The sequence below is a fragment of the Nyctereutes procyonoides genome, unplaced genomic scaffold (genome assembly GCF_905146905.1).
Source record: "Nyctereutes procyonoides isolate TBG_1078 unplaced genomic scaffold, NYPRO_anot_genome, whole genome shotgun sequence".
In the NCBI taxonomy this organism is placed as follows: Eukaryota; Metazoa; Chordata; class Mammalia; order Carnivora; family Canidae; genus Nyctereutes; species Nyctereutes procyonoides.
Genome location: NW_026575082.1, coordinates 8,802,502 through 8,816,018, shown reverse-complemented (window position 1 = coordinate 8,816,018; position 13,517 = coordinate 8,802,502). Strand labels below are relative to the sequence as shown.

The window sequence follows — 13,517 nt, the reverse complement described above, 5'->3', positions numbered from 1 at the left end:
TTTCCACAAGCAACTCAAATGATTCTTATGTTCACACTTACTTTCAAGAACCACTGCCTGCTTGTCTAGATTTCATATTGTACTCTATCCCACACCTAATATTTCATGATAGAACTCTTGGCTCTTAATAATGTTCAAACCCATTTCCTGCTTCCTTTACTGGAACATTCTTGCCTTGATTCTGTTTCTTCCTTCTTAAACTTCAGGTTTCAGCTTACATATTATTCCTCTAAGTAACCTCTGATTGCTTAATTTATTGCAGATGTTTCTCATCGCACTCAGGAAGTTTCATCCTTCATGAGTCTCTGCCCAATCTATACCTATATATTTATTTATATTTTGTCAATAGAATATTCCAAGCTTCTTATGTAAGAGGTAATAATATTTGTTAAACACCTGAATAGTTATTTGGGTGTTTACATATTTTTCACAATATTTAATATGCATAATATTGGAAATCATTAACTCAACAAATATTTTACTGATTACTCTTAGGATAATATATTTTTTACATTAAAAATTTTAGAAAACATTTTTTTCAATAATTCCCATATTACATGAAATTTAATTAACAATAGTACCCACTATTAGTTAAAATTCATAGTATAGTAGAGTTAGAATTAGAATATTTTAGGATTTTCTCTTGATCACTAAAAGCAAATTAATGGAACTCCATTTCAATTTGATATTACTATTAAAATTGCTTACAATAAATTCTGGAAGCTTAAAGTAGCACCTGATTTTTATTTTCTTTTTAACTTGCATTCAGTTGAATGCCTTTTTTTTTTAAGATTTATTTATTAATTTTGGAGAGAGGAAGCATGAACACATGAGCTGGGGGAGGGGCAGAGAGAGAGAGAATATTGAACAAATTTCCCACGGAGTGTGAGCCTGATGGATTTCACAACCCTGAAATCATGACCTGAGTGGAAGTCAAGAATCTGACGCTTACTGACTGAGCCACCCATACACCTCTCAGTTGAATGTCTTTTAACGTAGTAGATTTTCATATGATTCTTGGGAAAGAATAACCCGATAAAAAATTTTATAAAATGAGAAAAGAAATAAAACTTTTATAGTTATGATGTTCCAATTTCTACAGTACCTTTACTTTTTTGCTGTGTGGTGTATACATAAATTTATGAAATAATTGCTGTGTCAATAAACTACAAATAGAAAATAATAAGACATCATTATTTAAGATTTCTGTTACAACTGTTATAATTATTACTTTTTATAAATTATTTTTTCAAAGATTTGGAGTTTATTCATTAAAATTATCTGTTACTTATTTAAGACCTTAGTTCTTTTTTTTTATAAATTAATTTTTATTGGTGTTCAATTTACCAACATACAGAATAACACCCAGTGCTCATCCCGTCAAGTGTACCCCTCAGTGCCCGTCACCCATTCACCCCCACTCCCCGCCCTCCTCCCCCTCCACCACCCCTAGTTCATTTCCCAGAGTTAGAAGTCTTTATGTTCTGTCTCCCTTTCTGATATTTCTCACACATTTCTTCTCCATTCCCTTATATTCCCTTTCACTATTATTCATATTCCCCAAATGAATGAGAACATACACTGTTTGTCCTTCTCTGGTTACTGTGGCCAAGTTCAAAAAGGGTGTTGCCTGAGTTCTCCTCTGGGATTTTGATGGGATCTTGTCTCACATTTAGATCTTTCATCTATTTTGAGTTTATCTTTGTGTATGGTGCAAGAGAGTGGTCCAGTTTCATTCTTCTGCATGTGGATGTCCAATTTTCCCAGCACCATTTATTGAAGAGACTGTAAGACCTTAGTTCTACCTGTTATCTGTTATCAGGTATAAAATTGACTTTAGCAATTTCTTTTAAATGCCTAAAATTTTACAAAGCCTTGACATAGCGTATTTGTCCTTGGCCAGAAATACATATATTTTCCTAAAATTAATTTTTTATCACCAAGTTAATGACTTTTTGTTATAGCTTTATTATTTTCATTCTGATAAGTGATGTGATGATAGTCAAAATGTTTAAGCATTAATCTTAATAATTAAAAAAGTGACATGTTGGTAATTGGATTTTGAAATACTATTTTCACCTCATATCCCCAAATAGATACCCCACATGTTAAACCACATCATCTGAAATGTGAACTTTGAGGTGCCTGGGTGGCTCAGTCAGTTGAGTGTCTGACTTGATTTCGACTCAGGTCATGCTCTGAGAGTCCTAGGAGCAAGCCCCACATCAGACACCTCTCGCTCAGCAGAGATTCTCTCTCTCCTCCTGCCCCTCCTCCCTTGCTCATATGCACCCTCTCTCTCTCACCCTCTCTCTAAAATAAATCTTTGAAAATAAAATAACATACCTTAGTTTATTATATTTAATTGATAAACAAGATCTAGTTCCAAGAATGTAATTTTTGTTTCCTGCATTTTAGAAGCGAGAGCTTCTCTGATTTGGAAACATAATATTTTCTACAATAATGGTACAATTTCATGTATATGAGAAAACAGATTTTAGAAATTTTTTAGCCAAAATCCATTTCCAAAGATATTTTGAAATCTAATATTTTTCCTTTTTTTTAATGTCTTAACATTTTAAGTTGCTTTTGATTCAGTTGATTTCTCTTTTAGAATTTAAAATGTCATTGAAAAATACTTTGTAATAGTCTAATACTAATCAACACTTTGCAGTCAGGCCATTTGAAACAACTATGTAAAAATAGATAATTTCCAATTTTTATCCTTAACTGTTTAACATGTCTCATATTTTAAACATGTTACATAGTTTGCAAGGCATTTTGAATAATTGACTTTATTTGGTCCCTATAATTCCACAAATTTGGTGGGTCTGGTGTTCTCAATTTTATTTAAAAACAGGAACAGAAAGAGGAAACATTTTGTTCGGAATCAGCCAATGAGAAAGTGACAGAAACAGGACTAGGTTCTACTTGCTTATTTACTGGAAAGAATGGCTTCACCATACAGATCTATGCCATAAAATTACCTTGACATTTGGATATCTGTATGCCCAAATATATCGGAGAAATACCTATATAATTATTTTTCCCAAATTATATTACCACAGTGTTTCTTCTCTAAGTAGAATATTGCTATGCAAAGTGTTTTCCTGTCAATTTAATTAACTTCACTTTTCACAACCTCTGTCACATTGGAGAATAAATTGTTTCTTACTGGGGAGATGAAGTTACCAGTCTGAGCTTACCCACCGAATCAATGGTGAAGTCAAGGTTAGAATTCAGAGCTCAGGATTAGAATTTAGAGCTAAAAGAGCTACTAATCATTTCTGCTTACAATATCCTGAGTAAGAAAAAATAATCATAACAGACCAATGTAATTCAATCTCACTATAATGAGCAAACATTTAAACACAATAAAACTGCATAATATAAACCCATTTGCTATTGCCTCTTTAAAATCTAAATATAAAAATGTTAGAAATAAAAACTGACCCAGGGAGACATAGAAATTAAACTAAATCCATTAAATCAAAACTTCTAGAGGTGGATTCTAGTCACTGGTAATTATAAACATCTCCCCAAGAGAATCTCATGTGTAACCTTGGTTAGGAACCATGGGGCGGAAGTAGAGGTAAACAAACTTTGTCTGTAGGAGGCTAAATAGTAATTGAGACTTTGCTGGTCATACAGCCTCTATCCCAACAGTCTCTATCCCAGCAGTTCAACTCTGTCACTGTTAGTGTAAGAACAGTCATATAAGCAAGATGTAAACAAATGAATGCAGCTGCATTCCAATACAACTTTATTTGTGACATTGAAATTTTAATTTTATATAATGTTAATATATGTATAAGAGTATTCTCTTTTTTTAACCATTAAAATAACACCAATATTATGGGATCTATTAAAATAATAGATGAGTCAGATTTGGCCCCCTGGCCATGGTGGCCAACCTTTATTCCCTGGAAATCCAATTAACCACTCACTCACTGTGTGTGTGACTATATTTTATGGTATTCCAATTATGGAATGTATAATATTCTGTTACATTCACTTGTCTTTGTTCTCAGTGACTAACATAATATGTGGAACTTGAACGGTATAGTAAATAAATACATAAACCAGCGAATGAATACATTAAGTATATCCATGCAACCAGAATTGCCCAAGAAATTATTTTGTGCCTTCTCAATTGATAAATGTTCATCATTTAAGTGGAAATTGTTCGCAGAGTACCATTGCTTTTCACTTGACATACTTATTTGACAAATATGGGCTATATGGTTATAGAAATAGTCTCATGAACCAAGAGGAAAGGTATGTTTATCTAAGGCATGGCCTGGTCTTAGGACCTTTGTGTTGTTCACAACTTTTCAGACAAATCCAGTTTTCTTTTTAAAAATTATATAAATGTATGTATCTGTGAACCTTCCATAGTGGGTTGTTTTTGTTTTTGTTTTTGTTTTTGTTTTTGTTTTGCAGGGTGCCTTGCCTTTTAGCAGTTACCAATGCTACATGTTGCCTCTCTGTGTTTTCTTTGTTTAGCTAGAGAGATTGCAGGCTGAAAATATCTCAGAGTGGGACAAGAGGGAAATGCTTGAAACAGAAAAACAAGGACTGGAAAAAGAAAATAGAAGGCTAAAGGCCCAGGTGAAAGAAATGGAAGAGCTCCTGGATAGGAAAACTAGATTAAGTTCAAACTCTCAAGGTCCGGATTTCAAGACGTCACAAATTGAACTGCAGGGGAAAAGCAAGGTACTGGTCCTCCTTGGAAGCAAATGTTCTCACTCACTATACGTGCCTCCCTGGTGCTCAGTAGATCTGCCTTCACTTCCACCCACCTCCAAATCTGAACATTTCCTTTCTATTTAACATCTGATAGCTTGCTCTCTTTCTCATTGTGAGGTAGAATAACATTGTTCATGAATATGAAAACAGAGTGTAACCAGTTTTGTATGAAAATGTTACAATACGACAAACTTGACAGTTCCAAGCTTTTCCAAAAGGAAGAAAAAAGTGAAGGGATGGACCTTTGTGGTTTTTGTTTCCTTTTATAGTTTTGTCTCAGTATTTTTCAAGCAATTGATCTTATTTCTCAGTAAGTATATTTCTCGATTAGTTTGAACAACTGTCTAATAAGCATTTGTAAGCAGCGATAGTATCTGCATAAACAATTCAATTCAGTGGAAGTTTACTCCTCTGGTTCTTTTCTAGTCTCAGAAAAATTATTTTTGAGTCATTTCAAGTGCCTCATATTGCAAATACCTTTTATAGCCTATAGAACAAATACGAAAACTAGAATTAAATTCAGAATCTGACTTTGAGAACTTCAAATTGCAATTGTTTTATCCTAAAGCCAATAGACATCATTACTGCATAGATGGGATTTTTAAAAATAAATAGCTTTTAGATTTTAAAAATAATCTCTTAATGGTGCAATTTGTGTGTTTTATTGTCAACATGCTGAAAAACATTTACATCTTGTTTCTATTTCTTCCATTAAAGTACGTATAGTGGGCAGCCCGGGTGCCTCAGCGGTTTAATGCCACTTTCGGCCCAGGGTGTGATCCTGGAGACCTGGGATCGAGTTCAGATCAAGCTTCTCGCATGGAACCTACTGCTCCCTCTGCCTGTGTCTCTGCCTCTCTCTCTCTCTCTCTCTCTCTCTGTGTGTGTGTCTCTCATGAATAAATAAAATATTTTTAAAAATAAAGTATGTATAGTATCTTAATGCACAATTCTATTATTTCACTCTATCTTGTTAACAGTGAATTAAAAGTGTGTTTGATAAGCTCATATTTTTTTAATTATATAAGTAGTTCATACTCATATGAGCCCTAAAAAGCTAAATGGCCAGAAAAATTGAATTCCATATCACTTTTCTTTATTCTTTGTGATTCTAGGGATTAATTGCATATGCAAGATTCAATTGCATTGGTGTTCTGTGACTTGGCAGTACAGATATCTAAAATGAAATATTATAGTCAGCAATCATAATTTTCTATTATATGGATTCAGAAACCAGCCATAATAGTATATTTGATTCTAACATATACAACTGATAAATCTGTAGAGATGTTTTTATACAGATTTCTACTTGTGGAAGAACAGAATTATTTCAATTATGAAACAAGTTTTGATCATCAAAATACCTGTTTGCATTTGAGTCACTGGAACAGAACAAGTTTTTCTATTACACTCTGTATCACTTACTGCAGTAGAAGCTGGGTGATGTGAAGATTAATGAATCATTATCCCTGCCCAACATGGGCTTAAAGTCTATATGGGGAGATAAACACATAAATTATTATCAGTAGGACATTATGATGAGGCTAATAAAATAGAATGAGAATATGGATGGAATAACTCATTCAATTTCATTTTGATTCCTATCTAGTTACATCAAAATATTATAACTTAAAATATGTCAGTTAAGAAATATGAGGGTTGAATGGGGACTCTTTGGAACTGGCATATACATCAATTGGCATGTCCTGTCAATAGGGCACAGGGGCCAGACCTGGTCTCTTTGGGACAAGTGTAGTTCTTCAGCTTAGAACTAAACAGAAGTTGGAAACTGAGAAGATTCTGGAAGGCCTGACCAAACCAGTGTGTTCATAGTCAGAACTTATGTGTTCATAAGTCAGAAAACATCAATTGTCTTGATGACCAGGAAGAGGTGTTGGTGATTCCAATGCTCTTCATTAGGATTCAGACTTACCCTTGAACCAAAATAATTACTTATCATAGTGCAGCTGCAGGTCAAAATCCTTCGTTCCACAGAGACCCCCACTGGGATTGAGATTCAAATGTCCCCAAACACCAAATGAATCAAAGCTGCAAATATGCCTAAGTCCAGAGAATACTGTAGATTTTATTATAACATGAAGCCAAATTGTAGTTTTAATATTTTTTAAATAAAAGCTATTTATATGTATATAATTACACATACAAATATCACATAGGAGTATTCTGTGTATATAGGTATATAATTACCATATAGAAGCACCATATACTTATGTGAAAATAAGTTCTATATATAAGTAACACTTATATAGAGGTGCTGACATATAAGTGCCAAAACAGTAACTACTCAATTATCAGTCTCTAAAAGAGGTGTAAAGTCTCTTACTGTGTTATCTTTATATCCAATCACATTTAACAAGTATCTGTGACAGACACGGAATTGCCTGCTATTCACAGAAATCTCCATATCAATAAATTGTGTTAATTTCTTGAACTTTAATGTTCTCATTGTTCAATGACTTTTTAAAAATAAATCCTTATTTATACAAGAAGGGAAGAATTTCACATACATATTTGAAATATATAGTGCTATATTTTGCATATATTTGGCTTTCATATTATAGGGAATAGATTTTTAAATTTTCATTTTAAATGGCACTATTGCGGCACCTGGATGGCTCAGTCAGTTAAGCATCTGCCTTCTGCTCAGGTCACTGTCTCAGGGTGCTGAGATCAAGCCCTGTGCCAGGCTCCCTACAGAGTCTGATTCTCCTGCTGTTTCACAACCCTTCCCCTGCACACACTCACACACACACACACACACACACACGCTCAAATATAAAATAAAATAAAATAAAATAAAATCTTAAAAAAATAGTGTAAAGTACACTATTAATTTAAGGACAAAGATTCTCCTTAGCATGAATGATTGCATCACACGAATCTCCATCTTGTTGTTGCTTTTATGTCCTATGTTAAAGCTATGTGTGCATCAATCTTTTACAATTAAACATACAGCAGCATGCACCTGAACTTTTAATTAATAGATTAGAAAATTACTAATCAGTAAGAATACTTGAGAGGTGGGACCATGCCTATGAGAGATACAGGGAGAAGGAAGTTCTGAGACAACTTGGTAAATTGTGTGATTAAGAAAAGGACATCTTCACAAAGGGGTGGTGAAAAGAAAAAGAAAACAAAGCTTTAAGGACTTCATGAATTCTGATCTCTTTCTGAGGTTTTACTTCCACCTTCCTTCCTTCCTTTGTTCACTTCCAGGAACTTTTAGGAGGACAGAGAGAAGAGGAGAGAAGAGAGGAAAAAAGAAGACAAATGAGGGACAAGGAAGGGAAAAGTGAGGTTTGTGCCCATGATAGAGAAGACAACAAAATAAACTGGGAACAAACACAGATAAACTAATATTTATCAAAATATGCCCTTGTTTTGCTGTAATGGAGAAAATTAGAATCATAATTCCCAACCACTTTCCTAGATATGATTCCTGTCCTATCAATGATGATTTACTTTATTTCCTTTATCAAGTGACAGATTTTTGTACTTAGAAAGCTTTAATTAACTCTATTGTTATGCAGTGTATGTATTCTCCATTCCAAATAAGACTTCTTGAAGTGAAAAGTTATTGGATAAAGCTGTCAGTGTTCTACTGGGTAAAGCCCCATGAACTAGTCAACATGCCTCTCATGAAGTTTTTTGGAGGTTTGTTTTCTTAAGTCATTCTGGCAACTGAACTCCTTCCTTCAGGTCACACAATTGGTCATTTTCAGAAAGTTAATGTGACAGAGTGGTAATTGATGTGTCTCAGGAAAATGATGAATTAGTCTAAAAGTGGAAAGGCCATCAAAGTCAATTCCTAATGAATTTACTTTTCTGATAGTGTCCATTCCTTGAATAGGAATGACATCACATTTATTTTGTTTAGTAACTTTACCCTTAGAAATATTTTATTTTCATTCAGATGTTTAGCAGGTAAACCTATGGATTTGTTAACTTTTCTGCATTCACTATTTCTCTTTCAAAACCTTCTTTGCTCATAAAATTTTTGAATAATTTAAGAATAAAAATAATACCTATTCTTATACTGTTATAAAATAGTAATAATTTAAATACCGAATAATGTAATTAGATAGGGTCATTTCATGTTTTCTTTTAACTATTCTTATGTTGCTTGCTTTCCAAGGTACATACCCAGAAATTTTAATTTTTGACATAGTGATTATTTTTGATATATGGAAATTTTTAACCCTTTCATATGTGAAATGTATTTTGTGTATAAAAATGAAAATAATTCATTTTTCTTTGAGGCAAAACACTAAGCTACCTGTGGATGTCATTATGAATTGATAATTTAGCTATTTCATAAAAATTAGAAATGCATCCTGATTTTGTATACATTTTAACAAAAGTGAATGGGATTGAATGGGTTGAGCAGAACAATGTTCTTTTCCCCAGGAATTTCTGAAATTACCAGAGACAGACTCTTAAGTACCGTTTATGAATGTCATAAAGAGGTATCCACTGAGAGTTCCCGTGGGATTGAAATAAATCAATATACTGCACAATAGGGTGACACTTTCTCTAATATAATATGACTGCCCTCACTCACCCTTAAACACACATATGCCTGCATGCACACAAATGTACATGCACATACATACAATGAGTTGATTTTTTTATAAATAAACTCTAAAATAGGAATTTTATTTTTTCTGTTTTGTGATTCTCCACCAGAGAGAAGGTAAGATTTTGTATATATGAATCCTTATTTCTAGGGATATATTATCACTGGGTGGGGTTTCACTTTTTCACAAATGCAATCATAGCTTATTAAATAAAATTAAATTTATTAAATTAAAATTATGAATAGTAAATCTCAACTACTACAGTGTTTGGCGCACCTCCATAAATATGTGCTAGATATATAAATAAATGAATTTATGTTCCATTTTCATTATTTAAATTTCATTTAATTAAATATTTAATTCTTCTACTTTCCTATTAATTCTATGTTAGAGGGCAATAGGTCTATAAGGCTGTTGGAGGCTTATAATATCCTTCAAAATCTCTTTTCTGTATAGCAGATTAATGATATTTTGTCTGATAGCCAATTAAAACCAAGAGACAAATTTTGACATTTAGGTCACTTATATTTTGCAGATTTAGAAACTTCATGAAATTTTGTATTATAAATTGTGACATTCAGATATGAAATTATATCATTTTCTGTTTGATGTGCCTAGCATGCTACTAATAATCCACTATATTATTGCAAAATGATTGGCAGTTCACATAGCTGTTATCGGTTGATTTATATTAGCTTGATTTAAAGCAATGATAAAGACATAATATTTAGTTTCTTACTTAAAATGACAAAACACTATGGTTTTAATACTTCTTTAAGACTAAAGCAAAAATTCAAATTAAAAATAAAATTATAAGATGAGGGAAAAACCCATAGGTTGGTGCCTTTACAAAAGAGACTCCAAAGAGCATCTGTATTAGTAATCAGGGAAAGTGGTAACCACTAAATGTGTGACTGAACACATCTGTAACAGGAAAACGGGGCCTGATGTTAGAGGATGAAAGAATAAACTCCTATTCTGGTCTGTGCTCAATATTTCAGACCAAATAATACTCTTTGTCCTTTAGTTTCCTCATTTTTAAGAAAAGAGTCTGGAATAAATAGCTGAGATTCTTCCAGCACCAAAATGCCATTATCCTATTATGTTTTCCAAAATTTAGCCACTAGGTTTAAATAAAAGCACTAATTTGGGTTCATGAGGACAATGTACTGTTTCTTTAGAGTTTCAGTTTATTTTCACTAAAATAGCTGTTGGCTTTTGATACAGCTTAGCGTACTCTTTCCACTTGCTGGATTTATTTCTTTTTAATTCATGCAGTTAAATTTAATATGGTTGTTGACATAATTGAGAGATTTTTCATTTCATATTCCTCTGCTACTGCCCATCACTTTGTTTCCCTATCATTTTATTTTGCTTAATTTAATGGTATTTAAATCCCCACAGCATTTGGCAGCCTTTCTAATTCTCTCTAAATTCTAGAAAAACAGAGGAAAGGAAGCATCAATACATCAGTAACTAACAATAATCATCTCTTTGCTTTTTAACCAACTTTGACTTAATTTTCATAGTTCCACGTGTGTGTGTGTATGTGTATGTGTGTGTGTGTGTGAAGGTGGCCCTATTTTAGTGTAACATGAATAGGAAGTCAATTAAATTACAAATCACGTTCACATTTCACGTTCAGTTCCTTTGCTAGTATTCTGTTATTCCATATTCCATGTATGTTCAGTAGAATTCACATGGTAGAGAGAAGGAATTCAAAAATAGATTAGATGTTCTAACCTCTTAAAGCAATGTTTCCTGAAGTTGGATCATGGTCCTACTGTACCAAATAGGGTGCTTTCCTAAAATGAAAATTCCAAGTTAATAGACATGTAACTTGGGAAGTAGCAATGTATATATTTTTAAAAAGTAGCTAGGTATCCATTAGACTGATGAATGGATAAGGAAAATGTGGTTCTTTCTCTCTCTATATATACACATATATAAGTGTGTACATATATATACACACACATGATAATTTTATATATAATATTTATCATGATTATATATATAATAGAATATTACTCAGGCATAAAAAATGAAATCTTGCCATTTGCAGTGATATGGAAGGAGCTAGAGATGATTATACTAAGTGAAATAAATCAGTCAGGGAAAGAAATGCCATATGATTTCACTTATATGTGGAATTTAGGAAACAAAACAAATGAGCAAAAGGGGAAAAAAAGGATATAGAGAGGCAAACCAAGAAAGAGACTCAACTACAGGGAACAAACTGATGGTTAACAGAGGGGAGGTTGTAGGGGATGGGTAAAATAGGGGATGGGGATTAAGGAGTGCACTTGTGATGAGTGACAGGTGTTCTAGTGAAGTGTTGAATCACCATATTGTACACTTGAAACTAATATTATGCTGTATGTTAACTGGAATTTGAATGAAAATTAAAAAATTATTTTAACAGCCAATAAATAAAAATAAAATATTGATAGATTCAGCCAAAATCTCAAAAAACAAAAAACAATGATTTTTATGTCCACTAAAACTTGGAAAACTACAAGTCAACACACAGCGTTTTCAAAATATATTATAATCCCCTTTAAATGATTTTAGGTTATTTCTGATTTTGCATTATTGAATAGTGTGTGTGTGTGTGTGTGTGTGTGTGTGTGTGTGTGTAACTGTAGTGATTAGGGTAAATATCTTTTGTTAATGACAATATCAAGTTACTTTTGAGAACGCTTTTTTCAATTCATAGTTAATTTAAATAAATACCACAAGAGTCTATTTCACTAATGCTGGAAACTCTGGTTCTCTGTGCTGAAGGCTAGTTGATGGTTGTTTTGGTGGCATGTCCTTGACAACATGGGGAAAGAGTAGGGAAATGTGAAAGGTCTGCTGTGCCAACGTGAGGCAGGTGTAGGGGAACAGTAGCATATGGAGGAATAATTAGCTGGCTGAGTCTGTATTACAAGAATAATTTTACCTTAAGCCAGTTAAAATTAATTATCCTACCTTAAGCCAGATAGAATTAATTCAATTTCTCCCAAAGAAACTGTTTATTTGGCACAATTTGGGTGGCCGTAGCTGGAATGTTTTTTACTCATATTAATGAGCATTTCGTAATTAGAACTATGTCCTTTGGCTCTGTATACAAGCAGGAAAAAAAAAGAAAAAATTTAGATTCACAAAATTTTAAAGCCCATATCTGTCCTACCCTCCAGATAATTTTCTGAGTTTTAATATTTTCTGATTTTATATTTGAATGAGTCACTGCTTATTAGCTTAACTTGCACCATATGAGGAATGCCTTTTTCATTCTTTATATTAGATTTGTCTTATCCACTTTTTGCTTATTAGCATGTCATTCATTATAAGAAAAAGTTTATTTCAGTTTTTTTTTACTTTTAATGATTGTAAAGGAAGTATCAGCTTTTTTTTTTCAAAACTAGATAAAAAGGTTTTCAGTGTTTTCTGTGATGAAGCAATATGAGTGTTCAAATGGTGCAATTCATCCCATCAGAAGAAGAATATTAAGACATAATTTTATAAAAGGTGAAAGGTATTTATTATATGTTAAAAAATTCATTTAAAGTCAGGTAACACTTACTCTTTAATGTGTTTGTTGATTAATTCAACAAACATTTGCTGAAGTCAGAGTTTGGTTTTAAGTATCAAAAAACACATAAATAACATAAGTATGTAATACAAGGAATCCGATGACTTAGGACTTGGAAGTAAACTCCACACTTGATGTATAGGAATGACCCCTGTTGGATCACCACAGAACAGGTCTAACTAAATGGGTTCCTCGGAGAAGGTATCAGGAAGGGACAGCTTTCTGTGACACAGTTCCATCCCTGCCTCCATGATCACTCTACCTTACCTAAAAGATGGGGATAGAAGCCACCCTATGCCTGGGCCTGCCAACTCTATAGTTTCTTACTGCCACTCTTCCCACTCTGAGATCAGCTCCAATTTCAGGCCTTGCTTGAGCACATTTCTTTTCATCCTCTAAGGCCTATCTGGAGCTCCCGCTGTAAGAGATTCAAAGAATTGTAGATGTTTAGCAATACAAGAGGGAAAACTAGAAGAAATCTGGAACAAATGTTGAGATAGTCAATCGATATTTCAGACACACACAGTGTAGATAGGGGTTCTAAGGGTGGCAAGACACACAATTTAACAGCTGTCCTTAGGAAAAGTACAGTC

At 33.1% G+C, this 13,517-nt stretch overlaps 1 protein-coding gene across 1 annotated transcript in view; it reads left to right on the top strand.

Annotated features, from left to right (window-relative positions):
• Positions 1-13,517, top strand: part of LOC129514464 (coiled-coil domain-containing protein 102B-like) — a 187,733-nt gene that overhangs the window by 75,873 nt on the left and 98,343 nt on the right. Inside the window, 1 exon segment of the mRNA XM_055333039.1 lies at positions 4,507-4,716. Within this exon segment, the coding sequence (XP_055189014.1) occupies positions 4,507-4,716 (210 nt within the window).